Source organism: Euphorbia lathyris, chromosome 7 (genome assembly GCF_963576675.1).
Source record: "Euphorbia lathyris chromosome 7, ddEupLath1.1, whole genome shotgun sequence".
Classification (NCBI taxonomy): Eukaryota; Viridiplantae; Streptophyta; class Magnoliopsida; order Malpighiales; family Euphorbiaceae; genus Euphorbia; species Euphorbia lathyris.
The window spans coordinates 1,012,710-1,030,607 of NC_088916.1; the positions used below are offsets into that span (position 1 = coordinate 1,012,710).

Genomic DNA, 17,898 nt, shown 5'->3' on the forward strand with positions numbered 1-17,898 from the left:
TCATACACTCAATTAACATAAAATTATAATACTGTCATTTAGCTCATAAATGACAATATTATAATTTTATATTAATTGAGTGTATGGTGAGTCCCAATGTTTAGTTCATGTTACCCGGTCACTAACCGATCAAATGAACTAAACCTTTCAGTCACATTTACTTGTGTTATGTTTTTAGGATAAAATAAAATTCCAGGTATCGAAGTGTGAATTATGGTAAAGTTCGGGTACCATTAATGTAATTAACTCATGAAACTCGCGTTGACCGGTCATAACCGGTAAAAATATACTAAATTGTCCGGTCATCGTTACTTCAGGTATATTTTTGGGACAAAATGTAATCTAGGTACCAAAGTGTAAACTATGTAAAGTTCAGGTACCATTGGTGTAGTTTCCTAACATAAAATTACAATTGAGTGTATAGTGAGTCCAATGTTTAGTTTAAAATGGTCAAACTCACGTTACCCGGTCACTATCCGATCAAATGAACTAAATTTTTCAGTCACCTTTACTTGAATTATGTTTTTAGGATAAAATAAAATTTAGGTACCAAAATGTGAAGTATGGTAAAGTTCGGGTACCATTGATGTAATTAATTCATGAAACTCATGTTGGCCGGTCATTAACCGGTAAAATATACTAAATTGTCCAGTCATTATTACTCTAGGTATATTTTTGAGATAAAATATAATTTAGGTACTAAAGTGTGAATATGATAAAGTTCAGGTACTATTAATGTAACTTACCCAATAATAATCACGACAATAAGAGAAATTAATAACTCAAACTCTATGACCGGATTAAAAAACCCTAAAGCCCGTAAAGTTCTCTTTATTCTCCCGGTCGTGCAAACGTACAGATTGAAATCGCAAAATTCATACGGATTGTACATAAAAGGTAGTCTGAATTTGTGAATGCGATTTTTAATTGATAAAAGGTAGTAAGAACTTTCTTTTTTTTTGCCAGTCCTTTTCTCAAGGAAAATCGCCCAATAAAAAATTGGTTATGGATTCTTCATCAACTCAAGATTTTCCAGCAATGCAGGTAATAATCTTCTCTGGCTGTATTTAATAGTATTCCTTTGCTTGAAATTTCCATCTTTGTTCCTTGCAGAGTCAATTTGATTACAGTGAAACACCTTTTTAAGTAACTGAAAGTACAGAACATAAGAGGAATTTAGGGTTTAGCTAAAACATTGAGAAGGGTTTTGGAAAATTACTCTTTTACTTACATGTTGGAGAAAGAGAACTAATTGCCAAACCACAAAAATCTTGTGGCATGCTTCTTGATTAACCAGACACATGTTTAGTGTATTTGTGATTCGGGGTGGAGACAGGGGTCAGCCCCTCCGGCCGCTGGAACCACCCTGACCTGGGGTGGTTCTGGCCCCTGTCTCCACAAAGTTTGAGGCTATGGGGTGCTAAATTAGTGATTTGATTAAACTTTGATTGGGTATTTGATAAATTGGCGATTTGACCTAGAACTTTGATTGTGTATTTGATAATTTGGGGATTGTTATATGATGAATACAAAATTAAATCACTGAGGTTGTATTTAATTAAGGTTCATAGTGGCTAATTAACTCATTGAATTTGTATTTAATTATAAAATTCAACTTGATTAATATATGATAGGTTATAAATTTCCCAAAATTTGTTAAAAAAGACTCAATCTTACTTTTGTAGTCCATATCTAGCTTAATTTTGAGAAGTTTTACATTGGTACGTAAAAATTGGTTCTAAACCACTCAGATGATAACATGTATATAAAAAGGGCGGCCCGGTGCACTATGCGTCCCCGCTAAGCGAGGGTCCGGGGAGGGGTCCCACTACAAGGGTGTACTGGGGGCAAGCCTTTTGAGTAAATTCGATTTTGCAATTTTTTTTACGGACGCAAGTGTAAAATCGCCCCTCAACGGACCCTGTATTCGCCACTGTTTGTGAATTATGAATGTTTCCATCTCTATATTTTTGGTATCAGTAGTTTGATGGTTGTTAATTTCCAGTTATCTGCTGCCTACAGGAAATTATGCTGGAGTTTCGTGCCGGTAAAATGCGTTTAGAGAATAAGAAGGTTGTCCCTGATACACGGAAAGGACTTGTTCGCATAGCAAGGGTACTTGATTGGTTTTCTCTCCAATACCCACATTATCAATATGGTAGTGATTTTATCTGTATCACTGTTTTTACTTACAAAATCCGAATATGTCAGGGTGACGAGGGATTAGTCCATTTTCAATGGCTTGATCGAGTTCAGAATGTTATGGAAGATGTATCCTATTTGCAAGAAATGATTTATTGTTTTTTTAGATGTCCGTTTCAATTATTTATTTGGAATGCTTGGCTTTTTTTTCCTTGACACTTGATTAATAGGATCAAATTATATTTCCTGATGAGGCAGTTTTTGAGAAGGTACTTTGTCTTCACATTAGGGATTGTAAATTTTGTAATATTTAACTTCGATAATGGATTTCAACATGACAATTCTTGTTTATTCAGGTTAATCAGGCATCAGGAAGGGTTTATATCTTGAAGTTCAACACAGATGACCGGAAATTTTTCTTTTGGATGCAGGTGACAGTTGTGTACTTGTGTTTCGTGTTTTTGCATATCCATTTATCGTTGTTTTAACCTTGATGTGTCATCTGCTCTATGAGAGGCCGCAGATTCACAATTGACATTTTTTTTGCAGGAGCCTAAAGTTGAAGATGACTGGCAGTTATGTAGCTCTGTCAATTACTTCATCAACCGGCCATTAGGTTATTTTAGTTTCTTTTTTCTTTGTTCTTGTGGCCTTTCTCGTCACCTAAAAGATTATTTTCTTAATCTTCTTTTGCTTTTGACAAATATGGCTCTTCATTACGTTGCTGGTTATTGCACATAACTCCATCTTGGCAAACACTTTAAGGATATAAATTACATACATAGTTATTAAAGGCGTGCCTTTGGCACATGGCGCACCAGGTGCAGGCCTTAGCGACATGACACCCCCATGGCGTGGCGCAACCGCCGTGGCGCGTGCCTGGTGCGACATTTTGCGCCAAGGGGCAGTTGCCAAAGGCGCGCCTTGGTGACACAGGGGCAGTTTTATGGGTTTTTTTACAGTTACAAGGGTCCCAAATGAGAAAAAAAAAACAAATATTAAAAAGGAAGAGAGAGATTATACGTTTGAATTAATTAGAAGAGGAAGAGATAGTTAGAAGAGGAAGTGACATAGTCTTATTATAAGGAGAAGAAGTTTAGTAGAACAAAACACATAAAACGAATCAACAGAAACAAAGCAGCGAAGAAGGGGAATTCGAGTTCAACAGGAGTGATGAATTTGGAGAGTTTTGATCAGGAGTAGAACTTAGGATTTAGGATTCAACTTTAGCTTTCTAACACGGGGTTTATTTTGTATTTTAAAATTTATTTATGCTTAAGAATATTGTCATGATTTAGTATCCATTGCATTTTTATGTTAGTTTTATAGTTTTACAATTTTTGTTTTTGTAAGTGCGCCTTGTCTTGCTATGGCGCCCCCCATGCGCCAAGGCTCCAGGACCGCTAGTGCCTTAGTGCGCCATGTGCCTTTAATAACTATGTTTATATATATATATATATATATATATATATATATATATAATTATAATAACCTTTCATTCTTTTTAAACGATCATTTACTAAATAAATGCGATTTAAAATTTAGTCATTTTTTCTTAACTAAATACTAATTTCTGATAAAATCATTCTCACTTTAGCGTGTACTCTTGTAATTTCATAACAGCTTACTCTAATTTTGAGTTATATTCAAATAGACATCGAATGATGCTTTGCAGCTTATAAAATGGCTCATAAATGGTCTTCAGTTGTCAGTCGAATTCTCCTTCAATATTAATGATATTTTGCAGAGATTTTCATTTCCTTAGGGATAAATTTTGAGATAGGAAGGGGTATTCTTTTGTATCGAAATAGATATGATTGTGCTTTTGTTATTTAATTTTGAGGGCGAGCCTTGGCGCAACGGTAAACGTTGTTGTCGTGTGACCGAGAGGTCACGGGTTCGAGTCTTAGGAGCGGCCTCTTGCCAACAAAATTGGCAGGGGAAGGCTTGCCCCCAATACACCCTTGTGGTGGGCCCCTCCCCGGACCCTCGCTTAGCGGGGATGCGTAGTGCACGGGGCCGCCCTTTTGCTGTAGGAAGTGGTTTCTACAATTCATTTGTAGGTTTAACTGATTTGCCTTTAGTTTTTTCCTCTATGTAATCAGTGTTGGACTTGTGCAGCTTCGATGTCTTTTGAGGAATTTAGTACTTATGGAAAAATAAAACATATTTCTTTTCTGGCAGAGTTTCTAGCTGAAGAAGAACCTGATGCATCTGCTCCTTTACAAGTTTCTGAAGATATGGTTGAGGATGATATATCATCAAGGTATTTATTGATCACCGAGAAATTTTAATCCGTGCACCTCGATGCTGTATGTACTCTCCTCTTTAAATTACTAAGCACACGGATGCGTAATGCTATGCTCACTTAATTTTTTTGGTAAAAATGAAAATTAGCAATACCTCGAATTTTTTTAAACAAAGAGTGTTTTTGGAAGCATTTTTGTTAAAAATTCAAATTATGAAATATATATAGTTTGAGAGCTCCTCAAGTAGATGAAAATGAATAAAAGGGACCCATAAAACCGGCTCCAAGTACTTTGAGATGATGTTCAATATACATCAGCAATGCATTGTTTCTTGGAAAGAAAAGTGTCGTGAAACTAATTGAACTAAAAGCTTAAGCTTGAAGTTAACAATTCATATTAATATCTAAATACCCCGCATGTGAATGCCCACTGGGTTTGAAGCGTGAACAACGTAGGCCCATCTTACCATGTGTTGAAATTAAATCAACAAATGAGTTGCCAGGAATCGAACCTCGGATCACTTGGTCAGAGAGGCTTTGATACCATGTCATGAAACCAATTGAACTAAAAGTTTAAGCTGATAGTTAAAGCCCAATTCATATTAATATGTGACACATCCCTGCACGTGAATGCCAACTAGGTTTGAAGCGTGAATAACACATGCCCATCTTACCATGTGTTGAAATTAAATCAACAAATGGGATTGCCAGGAATCGAATCCTTGATCATTTGATCAAAGAGGCTTTGATACCATGTCATGAAACCAATTGAACTAAGAAAGCTTAAGCTGATAGTTAATGTCCCAATTCATATTGATATCTGACAAAAAGAAAGAGTTGTCCTAGGATATACTTATATCCCTATCCCTTTAGAGGTCGATGTAAAGAATACGTATTGAAATACTGAATTTTTGGATGAAGGTTTAAAGCTTTCTCTAAAGCAAGACACATGATTGTGGCATAGGATCCTTGGAAGCAAGTTTCCGCTAACCCTAGAATAATTAGGATAATTAAATCCAATACCCTGAATCTTGGTGTCCAGTCAAACATCATAAAACATTACAATGGTGTTCCTAAGTATGAGCTTGGATTAGATTTCACCTATGTTGCACGGAAACTCTGCTTCATTAGCATTTCTGTGTTTCCGTTTCGATTACCATTTCCTATCTAAATTTTCTTAAAAATAACGTTTCCCGGTGTGTCCGTGTCGGCTTCAGTGCAACATAGGATTTCACTATTCTTCTTTCGCAAATGTTCTATTTGGAGAGAGAGATCACTGATCCATTTTGTTTTTGTCAAATGCTTTTATGGTTTGGATACCAATTCTATATACTTTACTGTACCAAATGATTTGTTGAGAATAATTTTAGATATGGAATCTTTTCAACTATACTTCTCAGCTTTTATTTGTGAAAGTGAAAGTAAGTCAAAATACATTTCTTGCTGTTAGGCTCCTAATTTCAAAATTTATGGAGAATATAAGAAGTTTTAGAAAGTAAAATTAAAAATGAGCAATTCAAGTTTTATGGTTGTATAGTTTAGGAATGATACCATAGCTCTCTTAAGCATGTAAATGATCCTCATAAATTGGTAGATATAATTATCCCAAAAGGAGCGAAACTATTTTATTGAATTTTAAGTACTTGGTTGATATGATTTCTTTTTTGACATTAAAATTGCATTTCTAGACTAATATTTGATAACATTTTGAGTTCAGCATGGTAAATATTTTACTTTCTATAATATTATGAATGTGAACCGAATCTTACAATTCACGAGTCACGATTTACAAAATGAGGATTTCGATACACGAGTTGAGTCTCGATTTGACAACTATGATCTCGACTCCTTTTGTTCCTTGAATGATATCATTTGAAGTTTCTTTTTTTCTTTTATGATTCTCTTATTAAGTTCATCCTTGACAGGGCTGGTAACTTAGTTCTACCAAACTTAGGTGCAGAAGTAACGAGTGATGTATCCTCTTCTTCTGGACCAGTTAAATTGGAAGACCTACAAAGAATATTGAGTAACATTGGGCAAGGAGGTACTTTCGAGATAGTGAATTCCGCACTTCCACACTTCTCTTTATTTGTTAATTTTAGAACTTTGACTTGTTTGATTTGATGAAATTATGCTGCAGGTAGTGCTGAAGATCCAGATGGAGGTATGTACCAACCTTTGTGTTTTATATGCAATAGCCTGTACAATTTTTTTATTGTTCTCCTTTTTGGACTTGTTGGATATCTTTCATATTTTTAATTCAAAAAAACAATGATTTTATTTATTTATTTTTGGTTTATGAATCTAAAGTTTCCATGATTGTCATGATTCACTTTTGGTATTTGAAGATGGAAAAATTGGTAGCAATATAGGCTTAATACATCCCTATCTCCCTGCACTTGTCCAAAAAAGTCAATTGCCTCCTATACTTTTAAAATGTTCAATTTACCTCCTAAACTTGTTTAAAGTGGCCCATTAATCCCCTCCTAAAATCCACGTGGCGAAGTAACGAGAGATTTTGGAAAAGTTGAAATGCGTACACTTTAAGAAAGTTCAGTGGGGGCTAATAGATCACTTTAAGAAACAACAAGAGTGAGCCAAACACTAACCCTAGAGTGTATAATTACAAATATAAGCCTAATATATATAAACCTATCAGTAAATAGGTACCTTTCAGAGTGTCAATTGGTCACTTTAACCAAGTTCAGTGGTTAAATATAACTTTTTCAAAGTACAGGGGGAGTTGACTTTCTTGGACAAATACATGAGGCTAAAGATGTATTAAGCCTCGTTTTCCCTTTTTCCCAGTATTCTAGAAGTTTGAACCTATATTGCACGGAGACTTCTAGTTAGTAGTGTTTCTTCTTTTCATGTCCGTGTCCATTTCGTGTCTTTGTCCATTTTCGTTTCTAGGCTATTTTATGAGGGTTATGTTTTAGAAATAACGTTTGCCATGTCTGTTTCTGTGTCCGTGTCCGTGTCCGTGCAACATAGGTTTGAACAAATTCAATTGAACGCAAAAGACTAACAACTTGGATATAAAAGAAAAATGGCTTACTATATCAGGAGCCCGTTAAACTTGGCCTAAAAAGCTAATTGGCCCCCTAGACTTACAAAGTGTCTTGTTAGCCCCTGAACTTACATAAAATCATCTATTAGCCACCTTAATATGTTTAAAGTGACTTATTGGCCCCTCAACTTGCTTAAAATGATACAAATTCCAAATTCAATCACATGTGGAGTTAGGGAGCTAATCATGTCACTTTTAGCAAGTTAAGGGGGCTAACGAGACACTTTGTAAGTTAAGGGGGCCAATCAGCTTTTTGGGCCAAGTTCAGGGATTAATTGATCTTTTTTTTTTGGTTTCAATCTATCAATAGATCCATTATCTTTATTGTGATCTCAGGTGTAAATAGTACTGCATAAAATTATCTCAGTTTCTTCGGTGCAACTAATTTATGGTGGTTTCTTTTGTTGCTAGGCTTAGGACTAGGGGATATTCTGAAGCCTGATTTGATAATGCCACTGATCGATACATTGCCATTAGAAGAAAGACTAGGGGCATATTTACCTGAGGTATGGAATGGAATGGTCCTTTGTTTTGAGATCTCTTATCCATTGCTGTATTCTGAGGTATTTTGCGGTCCAGGGTCCATGGAGCGCAGAAGATATTCTGGAGTTACTTCAGAGTCCACCTTTTCGTCAACAAATGGATTCTTTTACATATGTGAGATAATGCTGTTCTACCTACTTTGTTTTTTGTGGGTTAAATGCACCATTGGTCACTGAACTTTCATGGTTGTCTCAAAATGGTTAATCAAATTTCTCTCAATAAAAGTCACTTTGGCAACTTCAAGAGCAAAAAAACACCGGAAATATGATGTGGTTTCTATGGTACTAGTCAACTTTCACTTTTGACCGAAACGACACTTGGCTACCACCTGGTTTCGGTCAAGTAGGTGGCAGCCACATGTCAGCTAAGTGGTAGCCACGTTTCGTTTCGGTGAGCGGTGAAAGTTGACTGACGTGAAAGATACGTCATCTTTCTGATGACTTAGAATCAGTTTGTCATTGCAGAACGTGTTTTGGGGGAAAGTGTGGAAAAAAGCTGACGAGTGTTTGGTAAAAACACAATAAAAGTCGAGAAATAAAAAATAAAGAATATATAATATTAGGTTATATTGAGAGTTATGACTTGAAAAAATTTAATATCAGCTTTCTTAATAAGTTGCAGCAACTACTTTCCCTAAAAGCTACAAATTGTAGCTTTTCCCGAAAGCAATTTTCCCAGCTTTTAAGGAAAGAAGTTTTACCGAATGCTGCTTTTAACGGGGAAAACAATGCCAAACGTTCCCTTAATTGAGACAAAATTCAAAGTTGAATGATTTTCTTGAGACAAATTGAAGTTGAGTGACCATTTTGAACAACCATGAAAGTTCAGTGAACAACGAAGCATTTAACCCAGTTTTTTGCTTATGTTTGAGGTTCTAGCCAATTCAGCCCTTTGTTTTGTTTTGTTTTTTCTTATAGGTGCTTCGAACTGGACAAGTAGATTTGTCCCAATTTGGGATTGATCCTAGTAAATGTAAGTGATTTGAAATCTTACTGCTTATTTGATTCTCATTATCTTTATTGAAGAAGTAATTTGACACAAAAGCGGAGATACCTAAAGAAATTTTGAGAGAGAAAATCGCAAATCTTAGAGATGATTTCTAGGAAATCCGGAGTTTGAGTTAGGAGTTCTTATATTAAGCATCCGGTCTTTCATTTCATGGAGGATCCCCAATTCACATTTGGATATGTGTGTTGTGACCCCACTGAATAATTAAAATAGTGGGGCATCTTATAATATGTGTGGGTCCGTATTACATATGTCAAAATATGTATGGAAGGTCCTCCGTTCATGTCGGGTACTTCTAATAATTTCCCTGAGTTAGACCGAAAATCGTGAGTTGTGATAGGTATTTGGTTCGAGTTTGAGAGAAAATTGTTGGCCTTTCTCAAATTTAATATATGAGCTTTTTTTACTTAAAGTTTTGGGCGTAGTTGTCAAATTGAAATTCGACTCGTGAATCAAAATTCACATTTTGTGGCTCGTGACTTGTTGAATTGTAAGATTTGGTTCAAAGTCATAATATTGTAAAATAACGAAACATTTACCATGTTGAACTCAAAATATTATCAAATATCGAAATGCAATTTTAATGTCAAAAAGAAAAAAAATCATATCAACCAAGTACTTAAAATTCAAATTTAATGCAAATGCAATCCTAATAAAACTAATTCACAAATTGGACTATGTTTAATAACTTAGTGGAGATGGACAGTTTGATTTTTTGCCATGTTGTTAACTTGGTAACGATGGAATGGAACTAGTTTGAGTTGATAACTTGATAAATTACAATCGGACTAGAGGAGAATGAGTTTAGTAGTTAGTGTTGTTGAAGTTTTTGATAACAATGATTAGGATCCGGCTCAAAGTAGAGCTGAATCGAATCGAATCGTACGAATGGAATCTTAAAATTCTAATAACAGTGATATCATTTTTCCGGTGTCGTTTTGCTCTTGAAGTCGTCGGAGTGACTTTGTTGAGACAAAATTCATGGTTGAATAATTTTATTGAGATAAATTGAAGTTGAGTGACCATTTTGAGGCAACCATGAAAATTCAGTGACCAACGGTGCATTTAACCACCGCTTTCTAAGTCACTTCCACATTTCAAGAAGCCTTCTTGCAGTAGTTATAAGTAATAAAGAAGTGTATATTAGTTTAATCTTTCACGTTGCAGCTAAGTTCACAATGGTTTTAAGTAATAAAGAAGTGTATATTAGATAATAAATACACTGTCGCAGGGGTTAAATGCACCGTTGGTCACTGAACTTTCATGGTTATTTCAAAATGTTCACACAATTTCAATTTGTCTCAATAAAATCACTAGAAAAGTGACGTGGTTCCGATGTGAGCGGTAGTTAACTTTCACTGCTGACCGAAACACGTGGCTGCCACCTAGATGACTGAAATGACACGTTGGCTAGGTGGTAGCCACGTGTCATTCCAGTTAGCTAGCTGGCAAACACTTGTCGTTTCGATCAGCGATGAAAGTTGACTAGTGCTGATGTGGAAGCCGTATTTTTGGTGTTTTTGCTCTTGAAGTTGCCAGAGTGACTTTAGTAAGACAAAATTTAAAGTTTAATAATTTTATGGGTTAATTACAAAAAACTACCCTGTGGTTTGGACTTTTTGCGATGTGGTCAAAATTCTGTTAAAAAGATGATGTGGCACAGGGGCAATTTGGGAAATTCGATTTTTTTATTTTTAGTTTTTAGTTTTTTCTCTCTCCTTCTTCATCGTGTTCTTCTTCTTCTTCTTCTCCTCCATTTTCTTCTTCTTCTCCTCCATTTTCTTCTTCTCCTTCTTCCTCTCTTCTTTTCTTCTTCCTATTTTTTTCTTTTTAGTTTTTTCCGTCTAATTTTTTATTTCTGGAAATTCCAGACTGGAATTTCCAGACGTGAATCTTCACGTCTGGAAATTCCAGATTTCTGGAATTTCCAGATTCACGTCTGGAAATTCCAGAAATCTGGAATTTCCAGAAATCGGGAAATTCCAGAAATCTGGAATTTCCAGACGTGATTCACGTCTGGAATTTCACGTCTGGAAATTCCCGATTTCTGGAATTTCCCGATTTCTGGAACTTCCAAATTTCTGGAATTTCCATAAATCTAAAAAAAATTAGAAGAAAAACAGAAAAAGAAAAAAATAGAAAGAAGAAGAAGAAAAGGGAGGAGGAGAAGAAGAAAAGGGAGGAGGAGGAGGAGAAGAAGAAGAAAAGGGAGAAAGAAAAAACTAAAAATTAAAATAAAAATAAAAAAATCGAATTTCCCAAATTGCTCCTGTGCCACGTCATCTGTTTAACAGAATTTTGACAGTCTCCTTTATTTGTCTAACGGTGACAACCACAGGGTTGTGTTTGTAACAAAAAATACCACAGGTACCACATCGCAAAAAGTCCAAACCACAGGGTAGTTTTTTGTAATTAACCCTAATTTTATTGAGACAAATTGAAGTTCAGTGACCAATGGAGCATTTAACCCGTTATAAGCTATGTTGACACTCCTCTTTAGTAGAGTTTCGAGTCCATATCTATTTTTGTTTAAAGGCTATTTGGTTATGTTTTAGAAATAACGTTTCCGGTGTCCTTTTCCATGTCCGAAAAAGAAGTGTATATTAGATAATAAATGAATTGGTATTGGGGCTAATTATGAGTTCAATCTTTGACATTGCAGTTAAGTTCACAGTTCTATCTTTTCTGGAGGAGTTAGAAGATTCAGTATTGAACGCATCTGAAGAATCAAGTCGAGACGACAAGGATTTAACATCTCAGTCATGCGACCGAAGCGAACCGATGGACGAGAGCCGCTAGATGCGGCAGCATTCTATGTGATCGTGTTGTGTATTTCTCGTGCTCAGGTATTACAGGAGTAGAGAATGATTTACCTTCTATTACCTAAAATTTATGCCTTTTTTAGTTCTTTCTTTAAAAAACTGGTAGGGGTGGGGGAAGATAAAACGGTAAAACTTCAAAGGGTTTTTTACAGTTTAACTTTGTGGTTAAATTATACACAGAAGAACAACTTGAAAATTTCCCCATATGATTGGTCAATTTCATTGATGAAGATTCAGATATTGTAATTCTCAGATGGTCAATTGTGTGTGTTTGTCTGTTTTAAACTAGAAGAATTGCACTGTGACGGGTTTAGGATTTACTGACATGGGGTGTTTGTGGTGGTCTCTCGTGATTTATGGGTGCTAAATCGATATTTTTTGGGTGTTTTTACATAAAACATTAAAACCTCGTACACAGTTTCCATGGAATTTTTTATAATTTCCGACGACCAGTGGGTGCTCAAGCCCCTCCTAGCTCTCCCTGGATCCGTCCCTGATTGCACAAGTGACAGATCTAGGATTCACTGATAGTGGGGTGCTTGTGGTGGTCTTGATATTTTTTGGATGTTACACAAAAAAGTATACAGTTTTTATGGAATTTTTGACATAAATTCCCTGGACATGGAATTGCATGATAATAGAAGTCGATTGCTATTCACCGCCCTTAAATTAATGATCATCGCCTTTTCTTGGACACTTTTGCCCTTTTCATTTTTTAAATTCAAAAACTGAAATTCTCTCAAATTTCTTTGAAATTCAAAAACCCGAACAACATTCATGGGACTTAAACACGGTAGAAGAAAAAGACTAATGATTCCTCGGATAAGTATTTTTATTTGAAAATCGAATCGAAAATACGAGTTCCGTCTCCGGATTTGGAGATAAGCTCGTTGAATATGTGCTAAACGGGTGAGTCACACCACCTGACCTAGGCAGCAAACGGATGAGCTATCCGTTTTCGCTTAGGCATGCAGAAATGGTAGTTCATCCGTTTCTGCCTAGGCCAGGTGGTGTGAGTCACCCGTTTAGGCCAATTTGGATGATTTTTTTAATATACTGATTGGATCAGGTAGTTTTTGGAGACGAATTTCAATTAGTGTAAATAGAAACTGTAGTTATTCGATTTCCTCGATGTTCTCGGATCCATTTTTTAGAAAACCAATTTTTGGCTCGGGAGAGAGGATATTAAGTTTTTGAATGGAAAAATGAAAAAGGGCGAAAATGTCCAAGAGGGGCGGTGATAAGTAATTTGGGGACGGTGAATAGTAAAGTTTCATGATCCACAAACATTGAAAGGTTTAACCCAAACTTGTAGTTGTTAAAGGCGCGCTCGAGGCACGTGAGGCGCATTTTATTACTAGTTAAAACATAAACCAAAAAAACACTTTTGACCACACAAAAAAGACCACATAAAAGAATTTAAATGTTAAAAACATAAGTTAAGTTCATACTTTATAGAGACATACTCATATACTTAGATGCAATTTTATCCTTAATGTTGGTAGAAAAATGCAAATTTACGTTTAACGTTGATAAGTTTGATCAATTTAAAAAATAATTTATCAAGCTGTTTTCTCAATCATAAATCTTGTTATTTTATTGCTCATTAGTAATAAATCACAAACATATAAGCGGACATGAAAAAAATTAATTTAAAAACAAAAAATTATACTGTATTGTATGCGTCGGAAAAAAAATTAAAATATTTTGTCGAATTTAAAAATATTAATTTTCAATTCTATTATTAAATCACAACAAAATGTGAAATATTTTTTTAGACTCAACTGATATGCAATTTGTGCAGAATAAAAAATAAAATATATGTATTTCGTAATGATGTCTAAAATTGTTCCAACTTGTCAATGTTATGAGTAAAAATGTTCTTAGTTGTCAATGTTATGGTAAAATTTGCGTCATTTTAAACGTTAAAGATAAAATTGCTCTTGGATGTTATCGTTATGAGTATTTTTGCACCTTATCCATATTTAACAATGATAGTTTGTGTAGGAATCACTTTGTAATATTAGTGAAATGTCCTAACTTTGCATTTTATCAAGGGTTAAGTTCAAATAAAACCCATGTGGTTTCACTAATTTTTAGATAAAGGACTCTGGTTTACTTTTTGTCAAAATAAGGATTGAGGTTTCAAACTTGGATTAATGCTATTAAAACCATCTTTAACGACCTGAAAATGAAAAATTTCAAGAATTAAAGTTGTTCAATGTCATATTTTCTATCGAATTACATTTTCGACTTTCGAAAATCATCATTTTTGGAACTTTCTCTCTCTAAACACTAACTTTCTCTCTCTTTACCAAACATCATCTAAACAATCTCAAAATAAAAAAGTTGAAGAATTAAAGTTGCTTAGAATATCAGTAGTTCTTAAAATATGTCATTTTTGAAGTCGTCAAAGGCGATTTTAATAGTATCAATCGAAAAAGTCCTTATTTTGTTAAAGTTAAAAACCTCAATCCTCGTTTTAATAAAAAGTAAACCACAGTCCTTTATCTGAAAATTAGTGAAACCACATGGGTTTTATTTGAACTTTATCCTTTTATCAATTATTTTAAATCTTGAAAATTAGAGCGTAGCAAAATTTTGTACATTGCTTTCAAAATCGGTAATTGGTTTTAAATTTTTAGGATAAGTCAAAATTTGTCATATTGTTTCGAAAGAAGTGTAGATTTATCTTTAACGTATTAAATGATAAAATTTTGCTTCCAGTGTTTTCAAGAAGGATAAATTTTACCTCTACTTGATAGAAAATTTAAAAAGATTAGTTTGATTTTAAAAGTTCGTAGATAATTGAAGCAGTTTCGTCCATTTTGTCAGGTTGTTTGTAACTGCGTTAATAACGTAATAAATATTTTATGTAATTTTTTGTGATTAATTTATACATTTCAGACTTAATATCTGACATTTTGGTAGTTTTTTTTTTTGTAACTATTTCCAATATAGGCTTATAGTAAATATTTTAGAAATAATTGATGTTTAGAAGGTCTCGTATAACAGTTAAATTACAGTAAACTAGTATGTTTAAATTTTCTGTCTAGTAGAGGTAAAATTGATCCTACTTAAAAACGTTCGAGAAAATTTTATCATTTTATACACTAAAAGTGAATTTGCATTAAAAAAAAACAATAGTGATAAAATTGGGCCTTATCCCTAATCCTTTTCAAGGATTTAGGCCTTTTTAATTGAGGGCGCTTGAGTGGTCGCCCCTATTTGGTGCCCCAATATCTTCTTGACTTCATCATGGTCATGTTGAGTCGTGATATTTGGGTGCCTCTCCGACTGGGATCTTCCTTGTCTTTATGATCAGACTTTAATAGCTCACACGAAAAACCGGGTGTGACTCCAAGCGAGATGGCATTTTGCCGTGTTAGGACAACTTGTTAATCCTCTTCTTAATTGAAAATGAACTTTCATATCGTCTCACTAATCCATTGTATAACTTGACGCTCTTTTATCTTTGATTAGGAAAAAGCTCCACCATTACTAAGTCCCTCTCTTTGAACGAGTCCATTTCTTCATCTTCTTGGTTGCCTTGGCTCTGGAGGAATTCGTCAATTTCTCTTATAAATTCTTGGAAATTTGAATGCGACTTTTGCAACAACTAGGTCATATGGTGTAGCAGGATGTTGCCCTATAGAATTCTTGAACGAGTTTGTCAAATGATTCAGTTTTCTATAAATTTTAGAAGAATTGAGTAATGTCGAGCAACTTAGTCCAATCTCGTTGATTCACTCACACATAATATCACTCTTATGCAATGTCTCAAGAACATCTCCAACAACGCATTCACCCTTCCGGTTTAGGAATGCAAGTTTATGGAGAAGTTAGAGCTCGGTCCTAATGATTTGAATAGCATCATCCGGTACAACTAGGTCTTAGGGTGTAGTAGGTTGTTACCCTATGAAAATCTTGAATGAGCTAACTTTCAACGATTCAATTTTCTACAAATTGTAGAAGGATTAAACAATGTTGAGCAACTTAGTTAAATCTCGTTAATTCACACTCGTATAATGTCTCAAGAACATATCCAACAACGCATTCACCCTTTCGATTTAGGAGTGAAAGTTTACCGAGGAGTTGAGCTTAGACCCTAATAATTTGAATAGAGTAAATTACACCAATCATATCTGAATTTTACCCTAGTTCACATTTTGATACCTATATTACATTTTGTCTCAAAAATATACCTGAAGTAACGATGACCGGACAATTTAGTATATTTTACCGGTCAGTGGCCAGCCAATACGAGTTTGAAGAGTAAATTACACTGATGGTACCTGAACTTTACCCTAATTCACATTTTGGTATCTAAATTTCATTTTCTTCCAAAATATACATCAAGTAAGGATGACCCAATATTTTAGTACATTTGACTGATTAGTGATCGGTCAATGCGAGTTTAACCATTTTAAATTAAAAATTGAGACCCATCACACACTCAATTAACATAAAATTACAATACTATTATTTAGTAGTCTCTCTCTCTCTCTCTATATATATATATATATATATATATATATAATGACAATATTATAATTTTATGTTCATTGAGTGTATAATGAGTCCCAATGTTTAGTTTAAAATAGTCAAATTCATGTTATCCGGTCACTAACCGATCAAATGAAATAAATTTTTCAGTCACACTTACTTGAGTTATGTTTTTAGGATAACATAAAATTCAGGTATCAAAATGTGAATTAAGATAAAGTTTAGGTACCATTAATGTAATTAACATATGAAATTCACGTTGACCGGTCATTAACCGTTAAAATACACTAAATTGACCGGTCATCGTTACTTCAGGTATATTTTTGAGACAAAATGTAATCTAGATACCAAAATATAAATATGATAAAGTTCAGGTACCATTAATGTAATTTACCCAATTTGAACAGCTCCATACAAAAACGACTAGTGAAGCAAGTGTCTTTGAGCCGACATACTACACTTGTTAGAGATAGGGTATGTAGATAATTATATACTAAATCTAAAATTAATACATTAAAGTTCAAATAATTGATTCATCCTATTATCTAGGCTTAATACATAATTTGCTCTCTGAACTTGTCCAAAAAACCGAATTGACTCCCTGAACTTTTAAAATGTCCAATAGCCTTCGGAACTTGCATAAAATGTTCAGTTAACCCCCTGAACTTGCGTAAAGTGTAATCAATTGATCACTCGGTTGCAAAAAAAAAAAAAGTTAAATGAGGAAAATATATTGCACACGTCTTAGAAAAAGTAAAACAATCAAGATCGGGGTATTGCAGTTATAATATTAGACAATACAAGGTTTATAGTTGAACAAGTAATAACTTTATTTTTACTTTATTTTTTAATTATGTAATAACATTCTAAGACACATGGAATACATTTTTCGCATTTTACTTTTTTGCAACCGAGTGATCAATTGATTACATTTTACGCAAATTCAGGGGGCTAACTGAACATGTTATGCAAGTTCAGGGGCCTATCGGAACACTTTAAAAGTTTAAGGGGCCAATCAAATTTTTTGGACAAATTCAAGGACAAATGATGTATTAAACCTATTATCTACTAAGATTAATTTCATCTTACATACTATATGTTTCTATTTGTAATCATTAAACTGCGTTCATTGGTAAAATGATAAATAAATTTGAAAATAAATAAATAATATTGCAAATAATTATAACTTTAGAGGCAAAATAAAGTTTTGCTAAATTATAGGGTAATTAATTTATTAGTCCCTATATTGTGATAAAACATATTGTTTAGTCCCTGTATTTTTAAAAATACATGGTAAGGTTCCTAACCTTTTTCTCAGTGTTGTTTAGTCCTTCTGTCTGTTTGTTAGATTTTTTACCGTTTATGACTTCGGAAATGACTAAATTACCCTTTACTATTTACCTTCAAACTTCAGAAGAGGAAATCCAATTTAGAAAAAGAAGCTATTTGTATGGAGAACAAGAAAAAGAACAGACCCAATGCTTATGAATTTGAACAATTAAGAAGAAAATAAAAAAGAAAAACACTCAAAGTTGATTTCAAATGCATTAGAGTTTAAA

The 17,898-nt window shown here is 34.0% G+C and overlaps 1 protein-coding gene across 1 annotated transcript; it reads left to right on the top strand.

Moving 5' to 3' along the window:
* The first annotated feature begins 794 nt into the window (after positions 1 to 794).
* Positions 795 to 12,085, top strand: LOC136201280 (26S proteasome regulatory subunit RPN13). Its single transcript, XM_065991904.1, has 14 exons — positions 795 to 897; positions 967 to 1,044; positions 2,023 to 2,115; positions 2,212 to 2,271; positions 2,373 to 2,411; positions 2,499 to 2,573; positions 2,692 to 2,758; positions 4,327 to 4,408; positions 6,316 to 6,434; positions 6,531 to 6,554; positions 7,872 to 7,966; positions 8,040 to 8,117; positions 8,921 to 8,975; positions 11,674 to 12,085. Exons 2-14 carry the CDS (start codon positions 1,006 to 1,008, stop codon positions 11,808 to 11,810), a joined length of 963 nt encoding a protein of 320 aa, XP_065847976.1. The 5' UTR covers positions 795 to 897; positions 967 to 1,005; the 3' UTR covers positions 11,811 to 12,085.
* Positions 12,086 to 17,898: the final 5,813 nt, after the last annotated feature.